The sequence below is a fragment of the Streptopelia decaocto genome (assembly GCF_964273445.1).
Source record: "Streptopelia decaocto genome assembly, chromosome: 3".
Classification (NCBI taxonomy): domain Eukaryota; kingdom Metazoa; phylum Chordata; class Aves; order Columbiformes; family Columbidae; genus Streptopelia; species Streptopelia decaocto.
Genome location: NC_138656.1, coordinates 71,995,582 through 72,015,673, shown reverse-complemented (window position 1 = coordinate 72,015,673; position 20,092 = coordinate 71,995,582). Strand labels below are relative to the sequence as shown.

Genomic DNA, 20,092 nt, shown 5'->3' with positions numbered 1-20,092 from the left:
TCAGGTGACTAGCCTAGCTTCCATTTTTTTAATTGCCTGAAGGATCTATACATTCCACATTGCATGTGTGTGTACATTCCATATGCACTCAGGCCTTTGCCAATATCAGTTGTTTTAAAACATCACAAGTCATTGTTGTTTTTTTTTTTTTAAATTCACATTACAATGGTGAAGCTGTAATAACAGTTGTAAACCAAATATTTCTTGTAGAGATGAAGAGACATATTAGAATTTGCGTTTTCCTTCTTCATATGGGCACCATCAGGACTGCCCTAAGTAAAACACTATTGAATTAAAATGAACATAATGCTTTTTTTATTTAAGTCAGGAAATATCACTCTTCTGAGTTAGCGGTCTGGTATGCTTCCAGGAAGTGCTGTGTTGTTGAATTTATAGTCTTTCATGGAAAGTATTTAACCAAAATCCTTTGTTGGTCATAACATGCCATATGGCTTATACTGTGGGAGCCCAAGAATTAAATGTCCACAATATCTGGACTCATTATTAATTACTTGTATTTCCATTATAGCTTGAATTGGACATGGTTTTCATAGCTTTATGTCCTGCTGGACTGTGTAGATTCCTAACCATTAAACTGCTGCCAAGGTCCACTCAGCACATAACTGCTTCATTTCTTGATGAGCTGTCACGTTCTTTTCCAGCTCTGCTCTAGTGCCATTGCTTCTTGCACCAAGAGACGGATGGTGCATTGCTTGTACAGAAATAACATCCTCAAAGTCTTCATACAAATGAGCAAGGAGATACATTTTGTTAATATACAATGCAGATGAAGATTCTACAAAAGGAATGTAACTGGAAACACATTCTATTTATTGCTCTTACTCAACTGAAACACCTTTTAATATATCCTAACAACATACTCATCATGCTCTATGCAAAAATTGTCCTAAGATATAAAGGAAAAAACCACCAGAGTAACAGCAGAAATACGTCTTTTTTTTTTTTTTTTTTTCCCTCTAAAATAAATATTACTCCTCCCCAGTATATTGAATTTTTATTTCTAAGGTCCCTTTACCTTTCATTGAAATCCTTTGGTATGTGATCAAATTCTTGCCGGCTGTTTGCTGTTCCTCCAAACTGATATGCATGTTCAATTGCCTTGGGATTCATGGGCAAGTGGCATTGAGGGTCTCTTTGCATATTCACTTCTTGATACAGTTTTTTGAGGCCAGATGAAGGCTGTGAGAGCTTGTCTTTATCTCTTCCCACCTGCATGGAAAAAGAACCATTAACCAGAAATTTAAACTAATATTAGACATAATAAAAATACCAGTATGATTTATATCTAGGGTAATAATATATTTTTTCCTTATGAAAATGCCAGGAATAGTTCCAAGTCAAATTTTCCTTGAACAGATCTCCTATAGATGCCGACTTAGGGCAGAAGAAGGGATAAACTGAACAGTTGTATAGCTAATGTAATTACAATTCAATTCTTTTGCAGTTTTCCTAATTGAATCTCTCCTGCTCTGCTTTTGATTATATCAGCTACATTACAGGCATAAGAGAACATGCTTGGAGTAAAAGTTCTGCATGCTGTGTTTTTTCCCATTTATATTAGTGCATGCTAATTGTACACAGTGGAGAGAGCCACACAGAAGGTGCTGAGAACAGAACAAAGCTTATTGCCTTTAGGATATTAGAAGGAATCAAGAAGGCATCTTTCTGCTGTAGTTTTTTGAAGATGTCATAAATTTACATCTACAGTTCTAGCAAGAGAAAATGATGCATGTGTAGGCCAGATAGAATAAGTCAGGGCAGTCATTTGCAGTGATGGAATATGTAAAGGAACAGGATTCTTTCCTTCATATATCTGAAATATTCTTCATGTGGTACATTTTGGATCCATGATTTGGAGAATCATGGCACATTGCGTATCAACAGTGGAAAATTCTAGGGTGGTACTGGGGCAGTTTGTAGCAAACCTTTTTATTACGGTTTCCTTTGGCTTTTGATGAGTTTTTTCCTTTCTTATGGAGAAGAGCAACTGGAGGAGATTCAACAGGGCATCCATACAAAGAGGCCTGAACTTTCTCAGAGTACTTCTGGAAATCTTCCACTTCAACCTCTTGATCCAACCTGTGTTTCAAAGATGGGATGACAAGTACAGATTTTTTCCAAGTGTTGGAATTGTCTTCATAAAAATCACAGAATTTTACATTTATGGTTTAAATGATGTTTGGATGGGCTTTTTTTTCATTCTTGGATCATGGATAAAAGCACAGATTTACCAGTCAATGTTTGTGTAATGCAGGCAGCCTATACTACCTCTGTCTGTTGTACCCATGCTTGGATAAACAGAGTATGAATCTGCAGCATCAAAACCACTTTAAAATCTTCTGTATAAGAACATTTCATAAAACCATTAAGATCAACAAATTCTGACCATTTTCACATAACTGAACTCCTAACTTTCCCAGCTTCTGCAAGATGCCTTAATATAATTTTGTTTCAATGGCAGAGCTGAAAGCTACATAATATAAATGTAAATTAGAGCTATGCAAATTATACATTGCACCAGCAGAATTAGCAGGTGCAGGACTGAAAGCTGATTTACATCAAGTTATTAATGTTTTAACAGTATCTTAACCTAGAAGGTCTGTGCCAACAGATTCCATGGCAAATCAGGTACGAAACTTATTCACACATACTGTCTAGCCTCACAAAATATAGAGAGGAATTTTTATTGTGAAAATAAAACAGTTCTCTCGAGCTACTATTTGAGCTGTCAGGCAGTGACTGCCTGGTAATGTGTTTTTGGGGGATGCTACTCACCAAGTAAAGTAAGCATTGCTTATGCAGCCAGTGAAGTTGGCTTGCTGCGTTCTGAGGGGAGAGCCGCCAAAATAAAACTTCTTGTTGCTGTCCGGGCTTTTCCCTGCATTGTCCTTTGTTGGGTTCTTCTTACTTTGTTTCTTGTCATCAACAGTCAGCTCATATCTAAAAAGGCAAAGCATCAGTTTCGTAGTCTGCTTTCAGAAATGTCGATGTCAGTGGTTAACCAGCATATTACATACAAACAAAATGATCTGCTAAGAGTATACATCGCCGAGCATCCCAGTGCTTAAAGCCAGGTGAGGACCTTCTTTCATTCAGCTGTGCAACAATCAAAAGTGCAATTAACCCACTAGCAAAGCTGAGTCCAGAGGCCCATGGAATTCATAATAACACGGGTGAATTGTGAAGTCCAAAAAAAACATAGTCTGCCCAGTGAAAACAGACAAACTAAGGAATTGCTAACAAATGAATGGAGCCACCATTTGGGAAAAATAAGATCTAAGCACATGCTAATTCTTCTTCTTTATGCCCCTATCCCCTTTTCCTTCTCTGTCATCACAGTACATGGATGTTTGAGCTTATACAATGTTCTATACCTAACCTAATTTTGCAACACATTAATTGCTGCAGAAGTCAGAAAGGATTCTATTACTTTAATAAGAAACTGAGTATAACTAAAGCATCAGATGTTGGTTTTGTTTGGAAAGTTAAGAATTCAAAATACTCAGCAAAACATGACAGTCCCCAATGCTATTCCAAGGCACATTTTCGCACCTTCAGCTTTTCAAACTGTGTATCTTTGATGTCAGAAGTCATAGGTACAAACCTCCATTTCCATTAGAAAACTGAAAATGACCTGGTTATATCTGCATAGGCAAGATTCTTCAAGAAAGATGCTTTGATTACTAGACCTTCTAAGAAAATTTTAAACATAGAAAACAACAATAAAACCAATAAAACAATGCTCTCAAATTTTTTAAGCGGCACATAGAGATTCTTATTCCCTCTGTAAATCCCTAAAACTGCTGCATTTAGTCCTACATTTGTGTCTGTCAGTGCTAGAAGTATTTTGAACATGTTTCACTGTATATATCCCAAATTAATGCTTTTTGTGAGGATGCCTCAATTACTTCAGGGTCAATCTGGGATTGCTTTAACAAATCAGAACATTCAAACCTGCTGCAAAATGAATCTCTTGCTAGTCTTAAATGAAGTTAAACTGCTTTCATACCAGAGGACAAAAAAGAACCAAGCTTTTAGAAAAACTATTATTTTAGTTTTAGTAAAAATTCCCAGCATCTCCTGCTCAGGCCAAGCTGGCCAGTTTTCAATCACAGATTCTTTGCTTTGTATTTTTTTTTTTTACTGAATTGATCAGGTAAAAATATAGTTTAAAACCCCCCACTTAAACATCATTTTGAAAGTGTATATTAAATGATAATGTGCTTTACAATAAATACTTATATTCTGGAGGCAGAGAATAAAAGATGCTGGACAGCTTTACCTTTCTGGGGTGATAGAAGTAATGATGAAGTGAGTTTTTCCATCATTGTAATTTCGGTCTGGTGATTGAATTTTGGTTCCACTTGCATTTAATACAACAGCACCTCTATCCATAGAGATGGATAATACATCTGACTGAAATATAGAAAAAAACATCTTCATAAGTAACTGTAACACAGAAAAATTAACATTTCTGTGCATTTTCCTGTTGTGTTTCTTTTCTTTCTTGCTCTTTTCTCCATTTGTGCTTTATTTGCAAAGAGGATGATCTCATTAGAATTGATATTCTTGCTGCTTTTTAAGCCTGAATTCTGGGAATTCTGCTGCTGATTATGTCTTGTGTATCTGTCACATGAGCTCCTTCCACTAGCATGGCTGTATGATGTTTACATTTCATTTTTGTTTCTGGTACCCCTGGCACTGTATAGAGCAGCTGTTACTGCAAGATTTCTGCTGTCATAAGACCAATAATTTCTTTTTTCTTTTCCTAATTCCCTCTGATCAGACCCATTCAATCATTCAAAATTATCTCAGATAAGATCTGTTATCTGGGTCAGGCATATGGGATCACTGTGCCACAAAGCAGGAATATTATCTGTTCTATCAGAGCAAGCACTGCCCCTGTGCACTGGTAGGAACCATGCTGTCTCGTTCTGTCAAGTGCTAAAAAGCTGAACCTCCATTTGTTAAGTAGGGCACTTGGCATCTCATAGGATTAGAGCTTTTGAGCTAAAACCAGAAGTGGTGTGTCTAAGGCCTCATTTATGCAAATGATGTGGATAACTGACATGGTTACTGATTTCAATTTAAGGCTGTAAAAAGTAAAAGTTCAGGAGCTGTTATCGGTGTCATACAGCCTGCCCTGCTGCACTGCTGATGATCTTCTGCAGGTATAGAACAACAGACTTTTGGGGATGGTTGCAAATGTTCTGTCATCTGGGGCTGCATAGTCTTGGAATCACTCTGGCTCACACAACATTTTGGGAGTGCGAGTCAATATATCTGCCAATGTCACACTTTGGAGGGGGTATTTAGAGCAGCCTGACTTCCCTTAGATGCAAAGAATCATTATCCAGTGCAGCTTTTGCCGATCACACATGAAGGCTGAATTATCACCTGGGAATATAGGGAGCTTTCTGACTGATTTCTGTCATCTCAGCAGTGCTCAAAATATCGTCTCACTAATTCAAACAAACTTTGTCTTTGCTTCCAGGGGATTGTCTCTGGATGGAAAATACCAGGCCCTTAATACTATTTGTACTTGGGTAGCACCCACAGGTCCAAATAGGGATTGCAATGCTGCTGAGCACAGCAAGATCCACTGTGCATTTTTGCCCTAAGGACTTTATTAAACACAAATTGATGTAGGTTAATTCTAGGCATTTGATCAAATCCTCTTCTCAACATCAAAATAATGTCTAAGCATTGCTGGTTTTCATCTGTAGATCAAATGTGAACTGTGAAAATGAGGTAATCAATGAATGCTTCTATAATATGTTGCAGACTGCTTTCTCTATTATGAAAAGATGAAGTGAGAAATCATATTATTCCCTTAGTATTCTCCTGGGAAACAATCCAATGATAAAATAAAGCGAACCGTAAAGAAATATATACTCACTCCTTCAGAATAGTAGAACAGCAGCCCGTTGGGCTGCAGTGTCCGGAAATTAAAGCCTCCTTCAAATTCAGTGAAGAGGGACACTTTTTGGCTTGATGCAATGAAGCTCTCTCCATTGAAATATGCCTTGCGGGACATCTGTGTATTAAATAAAACAAAATTACAAGTAAACTGCAGAAAACGTTCGAATCACAGAAAGAATGAGCCTTTTTTTTTTTTTTCCAAAGATACAGCCAGTTCAGTTCTATAAAAACTTCAGTTTTTCCTGCATGTCTTAATGTAATTTATATACTCTTTCCCTCACATGCTGTGAAATTCTTAAAAGAGTGTAGGCATTTTAGGCAGTGTAAGTCAAGTTATTCTCAGTTTCATGGGATCCTTGGCCTAACACTAAGTCTGCTGACATTAGTGAGTATGAAAACTAGAAGCAGAGGCGGCTTCAAGCCCCTGTCTCAGCTCTGTGGCACTGTCACCATCCCAATGTGTGATGCATTAGTTTATGAGCTGGACTGCCTGCTGGAGTGGGGGATGGAGGGTGATGTTGGACATGGTGGTTTATAACCCTCTGAGTCTCAGAAGAAAAATCCAGTCTGAGGTAGGACAAATTGCGGCTGCCTTCCTTGTTGACAGGGGGTGAGATTGTGTGATGAGTTCTACAAGTGATGGGTTCCTTCATCTTTACAGGTTCACAGCATGGCTTTGGATAGACATGGCCGTAGGAGAAAGACCAGAAACACTCTTTAGATTTACCAGCCTTGCATTGTGATGAACAAATGATGAATGATGGAAGTGATCAGAAACAAAATGGCAATTTTCTTAGTGTTGATGCTGGTGCTGTTGGTTTGTGCATCACAGGGGAAGAGCTGGCCTGACTCAAGGGGAGAGGTAATTTGAAGGGTGAAAATTTTCTTGTCTTTTTCATTTCACACATCTATATTACGACGCAAAACCACTTCATGTTTCTTTCGGTAAAAATGAATTAGATTGGAATATTTCCTTTCAGAATATAGCACACAAATGATGTTACACTTACCAGTGAATCCTCTGGGCACCCGTAGCTAATTCCTAGGGTTCCTGGTTCTTCTAACAAGTTGAAATCCTTCTTTTGGAACTGGAAACCTTTCATGCAGCCTTTAAAGCCAATACTTCCTGCCAGATGTGAACTAATGCTGTTGGAAAACAATGCCAAGCAAGCTGCAGTTAGATAGCCCTTGCATTTCTGAACAGACTTTTATCTCCATGGTGTTCTAAAAACCTTGGAAAAGCCTCAATAATTTCCCTCACTAGTGCCCTATTCCTACATCTTCATGTAAACCAAGTAATTAACCACATTATGTGTTTTGAAAAGTCAGGATGCACCAATTGTAATAAATGCTGGGAGGAGAGGGAGCGGGGGCGGAAATATGAGACTTCAGAGAGGAGATCTGTATAGAGTAACTATAAAAATATAAAAATAGCTGCTGCAATGAAGAGACTTATTTTAAAATATATTTCTACCCACTTCCAGTGAAAATCACTGTATTTCTATCTCCATTTTTTATTATTTTAGAAAAGTTCTGGTTTAGTTTTCGTGTTTTGCTTTTAATAGCAAGCTCCAGTCTTGTCTTGGAGGGCAAATGGATCTCTGTTTCTTAAAAATAATAGTAATAGAGGTAAGCAAGTAAATTCTGCTTGCTAATGAGTGGGTTTACGTAGTTCTAGATGAGAGCAGCACTTGGGCTTTCAGGATCCTGTTTATGTCATATTTGAGGTGAATGGCAAAGCAGTGTATCCCAACTCGTCCTGCTCACTGCTCTAGGTTTTTCAACTCTGTTCCTCATCAAGATATCACAGCATTATGGAACAGGGCAAATATAATTGAATTTATCCTCTCAGTATTCATGCTGCATGAAAAAGAAGAAGTTTGCCTAAGATCACAGAGGGTCTGTGGCAGGACAAGGAAATGACACGGGATCTACTGGGTACCAGTCCAGGAGATAACTGTGGAACAAATAAACTGAAGGACTTAACGTGAATTCTGGAGTTTTGACCTGGCTACCTGTAACCAGTCTTTGTGCTTTCTACAGGATGGACCTTGGCACCTCACATGATACACTACTGACAGCATTGACATCTGCTTTTTGATAGTTGTCTATGACCTACCTCATTGTAAGGCAGACTGCTTTGAAAGAATATTAAAGTCCTCCTCTAAAACCAGACCTAGTTTCCCCCTCCTGCTGCTGCCCCCAATATCAGTTAAATGTAAGTCTGTCTAGAAAAAGGGAGCATCAGTATCAATAGCAGGCAGTAGTAGTACAAAGATAGCAGTAGATCATAAAATTCTAATACCTACTTATGCTTGACTTATGAAAAAGGAATGATGTCACCATGTTTGGACCATACTTTTTGCTGTCTACTCTTTTCATGAGAACAAAAGCTGAGTACAATATCAAAGGCAAAGGTGTAGCTCCACTTAAATAATTTTTGTATGGACTTTTCAATATTATAATTGACCATATTTTAAAAATACCTTTTTTTTCTTTTTTTTTTTTTTTTCTGATAGAACTTGTTTATTGAGATGCTATTTTTCCTGCTTTGGCAATACCTTACAGGTGTTTTGCAGCATAACCATAATTCACCCAGAAAGCATAATTAATGCGATTCATCTTGTATCCTACATTTGTGAACAAGTCTCATCTGCCATTGAGCTCTCAATTGCCTTGATTTCTAGGTCCTTCTGGGTTTTTTCAGTGTTCTGTAGGCTTGATTAACCGAAGTAATTTTCACCATCCTTTTGTCCTTTGTTTATAGAGCATTAGTGTATTTAATACAAGCCCTAAGTGACATCCTTTGGGCAAGTGCTGCAAACGTTTTATGCTGTGAAAATTGAAGTGTTACTACTATGTCCTATTTTCTCTTTCCCAGCTGCTTTCTAATCCACTGCAGCCTTTCCCTGCTCCACCCCACTAGTTTTCCTAATAGTCCCTTGTGACAGACATTTGTATAAAACTATTTGAAAAGCCAGATAAGTGATATACTCTGTTTCCCCCTTGTCCACCATTTTGTTTGCATGTTCAAATAATAACACGGGATTGAAATGCATTATTTTCCTTTACACAAAGTTTGTCCCTATCTTAAAAGATTAATCTGTAAGTGTTTTATATCTCAGACTTTATTTATCAATTCAACAGGCTCTCTCGACAATAAAGTAAGGTTTCAGGAGATGTACCACTAATTCCTAGAAACTATTGTGCAACATTTGCTATCTTCCTTTTTATTTTTTTTCTGTTAGAAGTTGTGACACTTGAAACAGCAGCTGGAGCCCTTCTGAAAATGCTGGCCTTGCTGTCTGATCCTGGGAATGAATATTGCCTGTCAGAAGAGCGTTCCCTTCTTCATGCAGCCAGCCCTCTCTCCCAGAGAGTGACCCTGGTCTGGCAGATTCCCGCTGCAGGAAATGCGAGTTATACAGTGTACCGAGAGTGAACTTGGCTTCTGTCAAATGGTATGATGGGAAAATGAGACTTCTTCTTTTCTTCCCACACCCACACAAGAGCCACCTGACTTGGTTCTAGAGAGAAACTGAGACGAATCAGGATTGGAGTGCATAGTCAAAAAAATATCATCTTTAGATTTGAAGATGCAGTTGGTAGAGGGTTTTGATCCCTCAGCTAATTCACTGCTGTTTTACAAAGATCCCTCTACTTTTTGCAGAGCAAGGAGGAATAGTGATTCTATATATTCATGTGTTCTTTGAAAATGCCTTTTTGTTTTAAGAAGACAACAGTTTATGTTACCCTTACTAAAAACAGACCAGTTTCAGCAGAATTTACCTGTGCTGGATTAAGTCTAATCCTTGGTACTTCAGAGCTTTGAGAGACACTTAAAAGAGTGTCCGAAGGGTTGTTTTACATAAGGTGTTGAGGCTGAGAAAAATGTCTTATTGTAAACCCTTGAGCACAGGTCATAAAACATAATGTAAATATGGTGATTACTTGAAAATAATGGTCACATCCCAGTTGTAAACCAACCTGGAGTGCAAGATCTCAGCAGGTGCTCCTCCGATGTAGATGTCTGTGAATGGCATTGCTGTTCTTTCGTTGTCCACGCTTTTTATATGTCGCCTGTCTACTACCAAGATCATCTTCTTAGAATTGTGGTATATAATAGAAATCTGAAAAGAAAAACATGCTTAGAAGTGTCCAAAATGTCATATTTTGTAAGTTGTCATGGTGATTTTGTAAAATTGATTACATCTTTATATCTTTCTTTGTCAAATTCTGCATTGCAGCAAACAGATAAACTCCATTCACTTCAGCATGCTTTCTTGATTTATCCAAGAAGTTAATGCATGCTTCTTAAAAATCTTATTTAATTGTTAATACGTAAAGGGCTTAATTGTACTCTGCTTAAATAGGTTGAATAGAACTGCAGCTGCAGTTGTGGATCAGGAATCAGACTTTGAATTTACATCAAGTAAGTGGCAGGAGAAGCAATCCACTAAGGGGGATTTGCTACTGTCACTCTCACAGTTACACTGGCTTAAAGCAAATTCTCTTAAAACAAATACATCTAGATATTTTTGATTTGCCAAAGTCCCTAAGATATTATGCAGATATAAAAGACTGTTACCTGATTAATTCTCCCTTCAAACAAAATGGGAAATGCAGCATTTCTTGTAATACAATGCATAACAACTAAGATGGTCACGTTAGGATAATGACATGTTTTTAGTTGAGAAGAATTGTGCATTTGAAGGATATAGTTGTCCTGGATATGATTACATTTTGAATTAGTAACACTTTTTCTCCCATGTGAACTGTCCTGTCTTTGGCTAGTAACAAACAGAATCTGTCCACAAGCACAAATTTACCAAGAGGTAGGGAGAACCTGCCCTTTCCACTGCTCAGTGATGGTGGGACTGGCATGTGCTCTTTGACATGCCAGGCAGATGTGCTCTATGTGCTCTACTCTGCTCTACTGCAACATTGCCTGGCCCCTAATCCTTTTGCTGTTCTCATTGGTGTCGGAGCAAATTATTACTGCTTTGGAGCTGCTGGGATAGTTGGTAAAATAGCTGTGATTTTGATCACATCTCTACCTCATGGAATTTAGCGTCATTAATTTGAGCTTTCTTCATGGAGTCTTCTAGCAGCACAGGGCCGGTACTGAAGCCAAAGTCATAGCGGAGGTGCAAGAAACCATTGTGCATCTCTAGACTGAAGAACATACTCTGTATAAAACAAAACAGCAGTCAGAAAAGCACTATGATGGTGGCAGCAAGTTAAAAAAAAATTAGTAAAAGGTGTCATGAGAGTGTCTGATATTGTGAAAAGCATGCTGGGAAAAGATCTCTTTATTTGCAAAACTATAACACAGTTCTGGATTATTTTTATAGACATAATATATGTGTATATATACACATGCACACATAATTGTTTGATAAGCAGCACTTACTTGAAGACTTGATGAAATGTTTCTCTGTAGGAATAGTATTTGGTAGCACAGTAATGCCAATATTCTTTATCAGCAAAGTATTCTTAATGCAAACACATCTCTTTACTGTCAAAGTAATACGACATGCTCCACAGATGTTATCACAGAATCACAGAATGGTTGGGGTTGGAAGGGACCTCTGGAGAACATCTAGTCCAACCCACCTGCTAAAATAGGTTCACCTAGAGCAGATCGCACAGGAACATGTACAGGCAGGTTTAAAATGTCTCCAGAGAAGGAGACTCCACAACCTCTCTGGGCAGCCTGTTCCAGTGCTCTGGCACCCTCTAAGTAGAGAAGTTTCTCCTCATATTCAGAAGGAACCTCCTATGCTTCAGTCTGTGCCCATTATCCTTCATCCTATTGCTGTGCACCACTGAAAGGAGTGAGCAGCACCACCAGCACCACTGATCTCATCCTCTTGACATCCGCCTGTGAGATATTTATAAATGCTGGTAAGATCTCTCAGCCTTTTCCAGGCTGAACAGATTCAGCTCTCTCAGTCTCTCCCCACAAGAACGATGCTTCAGAACCCTAATCATCTTTGTAGCTCTCTGCTGGACTCCCTCCAGTAATTCCTTGTCCTTCTTAAGCTGGGAAGCCCAAAAGGGGGACGATTATTCCCCTTGACCTGCTGGTCACGCTTTTCGTGATGCACCCCAGAATACCATTGGCCTTCTTGGCCACAAGGGCACATTGTTGACTCATGGTCAAGCTGTTGTCAACCAGGACTCCCAGGTGCTTCTCTGCAAGGCTGCTTTCCAGCAGCTCCACCGTTAACCTGTACTGATGCCTGAGGTTGTTCCTCCCCAGGTGCACTTGCCCTTGTTGAATTTCATTAGGTTCTTCTCTGCCCAGTTGTCCAGCCTGTCCAGGTCTCACTGAACGGCAGCACAGCCTTCTGGTGTATCAACCACTCCTCCCAGTTTTGTGTCATCAGCAGTTATTTATTTATTTACCAGTACAGCTGGTAAAAGCAATGTTGTGTGAGAATGGCTGTATCTGCATTAGCAGCTTCTATCAGGACACCTGTAGTACCTCAGGATTGTATATCTTCCCAGCCCTCAGCACTGATATATTTCCTGAAGTCTGAGCAATAAATAGAATGTATTTACTGTGTATTTGGTTTCTGGATTTCCTGACTATTTTTGCTTCATTTTCTGACTTCTGTTCTCTGGCTGGGTGACATAAACATTATACACAGGAGCTCCACCTTAGAAAATCTTTAGGGAGTGCTTGAAATGAAGATCTGTACCATAGAATTAATTGTGTTCCAACTCTGAACGTAAAGAAGCAGAAAGGACAATTTACAGCAATGGTGCATCTGGGTTAATTGTTTTAATGCTAATGTTTGTCTTCTCTCCTACTCTTTATGCTGTTGTTCCCATGCCTAATGGAGGCATGGGAACAATAATTCTCAGAAAACTACTGCAGGCCAAGAACTGCTATCTCTGACACAAATGAGTCCACCCTCAGAAGTCATTACTTAAAGTAGTAAAATCAGGTTTTAATCTAGCACTTTTAAATGAAGCTACAGCTTGGGTTTGTCTTGAACAGCTTAAATTTGAAAATGAAAGAGGGATTACTTTCAGAATATTTATGAGCTGTCTTTGCAGAATTGAATAATGAGCCATCTTCCACAGTCCTTCTAAAAGTGCCTGTGAGCAGGCATGGTTTTCCACAGCTAACATCCAACTTGATCACAGTTTCCACTGTAATATACAAAGTGCCTACATCTCCAATGAGCCTCTGAGCACTTCTGCTTGGAAGAAAAATGACTCTTATGCAATAGAGGCTGCTAAACTTTAAACAGCAGTTGCTTAGTTCAAAACCTCCTGAGAGTGAAAGTTAGTGGTGGCATGCTATGCTGCAGAGCAGATTGCTCCCCACAACTTTCCTCTGGAAGTTACCCTAAAGGCAAACAGTAGAGAGTAGCTCTACTAATGAGAGTGGAATTTTTTATCTTCTAAATGCTCAGAGTAGTGGCACATGTAGGTGTCTAAACATGTATGTGCTTGTGGATTGCATCTACATAGTAAAATGTTTTCTGTGGCTTTACCAAGGTGTAATTCACACATGACTTGGGAGCTTGATGTGGAGATGCCCAAAGACATCTGGTGGTGGAGCACTGCAACAGGCTCCCCAGGGAGGCAGTCACAGCCCCAAGCCTGACAGTGTTCAAGAAGCTATTGGACAAGGCCCTCAGACACATGGTGTGCATTTGGGGTTGTCATATGCAGGGACAGGAGTTGGACTCAATGATCCTTGTGGGTCCCTTCCAACTCAGGACATTCTATGATTCTATGAAAGACAAAAAAATCTGAGTTTGCCTTCGGAGGATATTTGCATGTGGAGTCTACTTTCTTCAAACCCTTACAGAGTTTGTATCACCCTCAAACTTCTGAAAAACTGGTGATATTTGGATAAAGCCTTTTTGTTTGGGCTACTTTCTATTTTCAGTAACTTAAATACATATTTAACTCTACTGCACCCTGAGACACAGTTACAATGTGGCAGCTTTATAAAGTTATAAAGTGGCTGCTTTATGGGAGTTACTTAACCGAAATTTCCTATTGCTTTGATTGTGCATTCATATTTAAATGAAGTTGCAACTCCTGGGCTTAATTGCAGTTTGCCTCAAAATGTCATCACAGGAGTTTGACTGCTCTGAAGTTCTGACTGTCCCTGGATGAGAGCAGAGTCAAGCTTAGGGCTTTGGCTTCCTGGCCCTATTGCAGAGCAAATTCCAGTTCCCTTCTAATGTAGGCATGCACCAGGCGAACACAAAGTATTTCCTCTTTCCAGGAATTAAATGTGAGGACATAAGCATTTTGGCTTTTCCATTATAGTGTAACTACTGGGGAGCTTGTGGTGCTCATGAATAAAGGGTACCAGCAGGATTTGGTACTCACCCCATTAATCATCAGCAGGATCAATCCGTTGTCTGTAGGTGTTCGAACTTCTATGTCAAACCGAGTCACCTGGCTGAATCTTCCCCTTCTTTCAATGTTTCTTGCCAAGGCATAGCCAGAGCCATCAAAGAAATAGCTCACAGCACGACTCTGAGTGAAAGCCAATTTATTTCTATGAAAAAACAAGCAGAGAAGCAATATTTAGAATATCCCCATTTTAAGTTGGGGAAAATTTAAAGGCCTTTACAATTAAAATATTTTATTGAAATAATTGTTCTGAAGTGCTGCTTCTTCATGGCAGTGGTGGGAATTATGACTTTTTCTTTCAAATTCTTTCTGGGATTTTTTTCTGAAAAATAATGTGTAGGTTTGAAGGTGTACCTAAGTCCTTCATCATTACATCATGCTTTTATCCTGTGTGCTGCGTAGAGGAACATGAAAATTTGCTTATCCTTGTAAAGCAGCAGGCCGACAACACCTCCTCATTATAAGGAAACACATATATTTCTATTCGGTGTTTTCCTGTTTTTTGCAGAAACCCATTTGAATTCTCTGAGTTTTTTAGCTGAGCATGGGCTCTGCTGCACTGTCCTGGGGAGCAGCAGCTTGTGCTCCCCATGGGAATGACATAGGGAGCAATCAGCTGCTCTGTCCCAGCACCTCCTCATTTCTTCCCACTGAGAACTGCAAATTTCTTTCCTGTTCTTTGTATAGAGAGATTCTGCTGTTGCTGCCTGTTGTATGAACAAAATGCCTGCTGTGACTCTGCTGAAGGAACACTGCGGTTGATGTTCACTTCTACTTTAGGGACTGCATTTCCAAGCTTGTAAATGGCTTATCTGAGGAATTTCTGTTGTGGGTTTGAGAGCGTATGACAGAGAGATAACTTCCACACTGTCTTTGCTACCTGGGGGCAGGACTGCACTCAAGTTTACTGGACCCACTGGAGCTAAGAGGCTGTGGCTGTTATTGCTTGCAGGGACAGGATTTGAGTCAGGAACAATCCTGTCCTAGGCAAGAGGCGGGGATAAGGACGGAGCCTGGACCATGCCCTAGCTAACATGGCAGTTTCCATTTCAAAGGCATAAGCAAGGCTGTGAGAGAGTTAATAGAGACAGCAGCAAATCATAGAGTATCTTGAGTTGGAATGGACCCATAAAGATCATCAAGTCCAACTCCCGTTTATGTATAAATTCAACTTATTGACATAATCAGGACTTAAAAGTGGCCAAGGTCCTTCTGGACAACTGAATATCACCTTCACACCAGGACAGGCACTTGCAACAAAACAGAGCAGCAGAGTGACGGTGGGACTGTCCCCTACCTGGCACAAGGTGGCGATGTGGTGGTGTCGATGTTATAGACGTGCTTGAAGTTGTACAGGCTGATCACCTCATCGTTCAGCGTAGCCAGCTCCAGGCAGCCGATGAAGCCGGGTAGGTTTAAGCCAGGAGGGAGCTGTGCAGAGAGCAAGGAAAAGTAAAAGGAGGATGGTCACACTCTTTCTTTGGGTATCATGAAAGCATTTGTGCCTGGGATCAGTTTAGTCTCTGTGCTCTTCATATTTTGAGACAAATGGAATGATGTTACCTCAGAATAGTCTTTGCAGTCCTTATGGTGTGGCCGTTGTGCTATAAGTTAAAATGGAGCACATAAATGGTCTCACAGTGAGAACAATAGGCCAGGTAAGACAACTGCAAAAAAAACCTTCTTTTGTAGTTTTGAAGGGAGCACACTTGCAAAAGGGGAAAAGAGTTGAGATTTGACTAATCACAGATGTTGCACAATGTATTTGAATCTCTCAGTTGATATTTCATATCCAATGTGTAGACATCCTTCACTGTCAGAAGAATAACTTCACACCATGACAAAAGAGAGAGAAATGAGAGAGCTCTTTAAACCCAGGAGAGTTGAATTCAGTCTGTACCAGTGGCTAACCCTCAGTAGGTATTATTTTGAACAGTTAACAGGATACAGAAAGTCCTTCTTCTAACAGAGGTCACTCCAAATGAAATTTTAATAGCCACATTGGTGAGGGGAAAAATACAAAGGAATAAGATGACAGAGCTTGTGAATCATTCTCTTAATATTAAAATACTCTGCCCTGTGAACAGGTGTGATATTAAGAACACCTCTTGTACTTCAAAATCTGATCACAGCTAGTGACTTTTCTTTAGCTTCTCATTATTTCCATTTTGCTTATGATGTAATAATAATGGTAATACAGCAGTGAAGAATATGTGTAGCTGTAAGAGAAAATGAGGTTCTTAACTGTAGCACAGGTACATTTGGTAAATGATCATGTTTCCTTTTTTTTTTTTTTTCTTTCTTTGTTTCTTCTGCTATTCTGTTAAATTATGTTAAGGATGAGACTTCTAATGGTTAAGTGGTACTTTTCATGTTTACAAAATACGTAACATGGAAGTAAAAGCAAAAGCTTTTAGCCAATAAGACTGTATGTTAATAAATGAAAATGTGAGGTGTCCGTCTCTCGGGGAGAAGAAACCCATATGCTTGTCAAATAGTTTCATGAATCCTTTTATTCCCATTTTCTTTCCCATTTTCTTCACTTTTCTCTTTTCCTTCTCCTCTGCACTGCTGTGGAACAGACCTAGAGGATTTATTTGCTGGATTACCTTTTTGTTTCTTTGTTTTTTGTTAGTGTGTACAAATATTGTTCAGTCTTCAGTTCCATTCCCAGGCAATTTTCACCCAAGGCTCAGTAATCTCAAATTCAAACCACAGCATATATCACAGCAATGCAAAATCTCCTCATCATACATAAGCATAGGAGTTAAACTTTGTTTTTATATTGTTAGGAGTGCTTCTTGTGGAACAGTTGTTGGGTGTTTTTAGCACCTACAAATTAGCTTAAAAAATTTAGCATTCTCTAAAGTCTTTCTAAGTACATTTTCATTCAGCCATGCGATTTTCATAACCAAGATCATTCATAACAATTTCTAAATCCAAAAAGAGGACCTGGTTTGTTCACAGAGGCAAGTAAGTGAGGTGCTAATTCGTGCTGACTATGAGGAACTAGAGTGAAGCAACTGTCCCACACAGGTCTTTAGACATGTTTTGCACAGGTGATTCTTCATGCTCTTGTAAGGCTAGATTTAAACCAATGATAATTTAAATTCAGACAAATCACTGTATTGCTAGTTTCCCACACTGTCTTAATATTAACAATATATTACTTTTTGTTTTTGTGATATTTGTAAAAGAGAAATTGTAAGCATTGAAGAAACTGGTAGCCAGCAAAATGTATTAAGGCTAATAGGCCTTAGTTTATTATTTATACTTAACAGATAGCAAGTTTTTTCTTATTATTACATTTCAGAAAACTCGAATGACAGCTAACAGGAATCTGATCCCTTCCAATGCCAAACATACTGTGATACTGTGATACTGTGACATGATATGCTAGAGGAAACAGTAGTTTTCACCATGGCTAGAAGATGGAATTGTAAGATGATACATGACTAAATAAAAATATTTTATTGATTAACTATTTCTGTGTTTAAAGGAAAGCCCAGCAAGATAAGTCTGCATTATATAGTTTTGAATATAGAGTGTTTAGCTGACCAACCTTGAAGTCTTGAGGCACTCCACCGACATAGAAAACAGCATTTTCAGGTTCCAAGTTCAGCAGAGATCCAGGACCAAGAACCTCTCCCTTTTTGATGAATTTTTCTTCGTCTGTGCTGCTAAGACTGGGCACAGTTAAAAACATTTTGCCATGTCTTCCAATCCTGTGGAAGGGAATTGTAAGAGAAAAGAGTTTTATGTTGGCTAGACTTAACAAGGCCAGGCTCCAGGAAGGTTTTTCATTTCCATACTAGAAGATGGGTACTCTGGGGGAAAACAAAGAGAGAAACTACAGACACTTTCTCTTCCTGTCTGTGGCCCCTTGGGTCCTGGCTGTTTAAAAGCACAGAGAATTTCCATTTATTTCGGCAGCAGAACCAGACACTGAAGGCTCCTGATAAGAAGATCTGACCCAGCCTTTTCTGTTTGATTTTTTTTTTTTTTTTTTTAATTAACTGTTTGATTTGGGGGAAATGTACATTATCACTTTACCTCTCAATTTTAATGATGCTGAAATAAGAAGGCCAGGTGCTGACTGGTTTGGCATCTAGAGGTATCTCCACATCTTGGTCGCCCAGATTATAAATGTACACAAGGTTGTCATTTTTAATTGCAAGACCAATGTAATTTTTTGCCTAAAACACCAATGGAGAAAGATGTCAGAGCTACAACATTGAAAGAGATTTAATGCAAAACATTAGTAAAGGATGAGCTTTGATAGACTAAGTTACAACTTTAAATATAACTAATAAACAAATGCTTCGTTCTTTAACTGGTTTCTTTCACCAGATAGAACCGTATAGAGAAAGTCTCTGACATTTTACTTTATATCCATTTTGACTGAGGTAAATACAAGGTCTTCTGACTGTAAATTGGTCATGTTCGATAGGAAGCTTTTCATCAGTATGTATTGTGCAGTGTCATATGCAGGAAATGGGAAGATACATTTGTCTAAACCCTAGGTATTATGCTGCAATTAAATATTCTGCCAAGAGGGGTTTCGCTTGATTCATATTCAGTAGACATTCTTTTTAGAAAAGCTTAAAAATAGAAGCCTGGCTCTTTACCATTCCCAACAAACAGCTTGCCAGGATTATACCTGGCTTGTGAGATGTGATTTTTCTTCTTGCAGAAAACACAATTTAAAGAGCATTTATTTCACAACACGTCACAGGTGGTGAGAATATATGCCCTTTCAAGGTGAAAGTAGTGATGTACAGAGTGCACAACAGCAGCACAAGCCACAGGCAAATAAACCTGCTTATCTTTTGGGCCTCTGACTTCAGAGGTTTGGAATTGACACTGTCAACGGCATAAACCAGATTCAAACATGGCCCACAAAAGCCAGGTAAGTGACAGGAACTGCTTCAGAGCACCTCAGTACCGGCAGTGGAGGCAGCAAGTGTGGGCACTCTGCATGGGCAGTCTAATTTGCTTCTTAGAGAGAATCCTTCATTGCTTGGGGTGAGAAGTTTCAAGGACAGGGGTTCTCAGGAACCCTTGCTCTTTGCTTGTCACAAAATCAGTGACACTTATATAAGTGATACTTATATAGTAGACACTTCTTATTTTGAAACATGGATAAATAAACTTCAAACATATTTATTTATTTTAAATGTATGTATATATAGAAATTAACTGTGTTATTCTCTTACATTTTTGTTTCCGAGGTACAAAATAAATCTGTCTGGAGATGCTGCAAGTTGTGGGTTGTCTTTCTCAAGCTTTATGTACAAGCTCATGGAAGTGAAAGATTTCAGTTCCTCGACGTTGATCTTTGGATTGACTTCAACAGCTGACTGGCCTCCGAACATCATAGAAACTTGGACCTGCAGTTGCAAGTGCGCTAAGTGAGACACATTATTACTGCCTGGGGACATTGTTTCAGGTAAATTTGCAAGAATACTTAGCCAACAGCCTTGCTTACTGCAAGAGCAGAGTTGGTACCTATATATTGGCCATGCAAAATTGTATGTTTATAACAATCACTTCTGGAAGACACTATAAAGAAGCTGAAGGGAATTAATTTTAAAATTATTTAAAGCTTCTAATTAACTGTGCTTAAGCATATTCATAAAGTAAATTAAATTTCAGTGGGACACAGATGTGTGCTCAGTTGAATCAGGGCTACATCATTATGTATGGCACATAATGAAATTCTTACATAGCTGTAAAACTTCTACCTATAATTTATTTC

General features: G+C 38.9%; 1 protein-coding gene across 2 annotated transcripts in view; it reads right to left on the bottom strand.

Annotated features, from left to right (window-relative positions):
* Positions 1–20,092, bottom strand: part of LAMA4 (laminin subunit alpha 4) — a 97,200-nt gene that overhangs the window by 9,426 nt on the left and 67,682 nt on the right. For both annotated transcript variants that reach the window (XM_082047304.1, XM_082047305.1), the window contains 13 exons: positions 19,551–19,724; positions 18,388–18,530; positions 17,897–18,059; positions 15,632–15,765; positions 14,308–14,479; positions 11,001–11,132; positions 9,931–10,073; positions 6,954–7,089; positions 5,921–6,058; positions 4,304–4,437; positions 2,797–2,961; positions 1,947–2,100; positions 1,037–1,230 (listed from right to left, as the gene is read on the bottom strand). In XM_082047304.1, the coding sequence (XP_081903430.1) occupies positions 1,037–1,230; positions 1,947–2,100; positions 2,797–2,961; positions 4,304–4,437; positions 5,921–6,058; positions 6,954–7,089; positions 9,931–10,073; positions 11,001–11,132; positions 14,308–14,479; positions 15,632–15,765; positions 17,897–18,059; positions 18,388–18,530; positions 19,551–19,724 (1,982 nt within the window). The remainder of the gene's footprint in view (positions 1–1,036; positions 1,231–1,946; positions 2,101–2,796; positions 2,962–4,303; positions 4,438–5,920; positions 6,059–6,953; positions 7,090–9,930; positions 10,074–11,000; positions 11,133–14,307; positions 14,480–15,631; positions 15,766–17,896; positions 18,060–18,387; positions 18,531–19,550; positions 19,725–20,092) is intronic.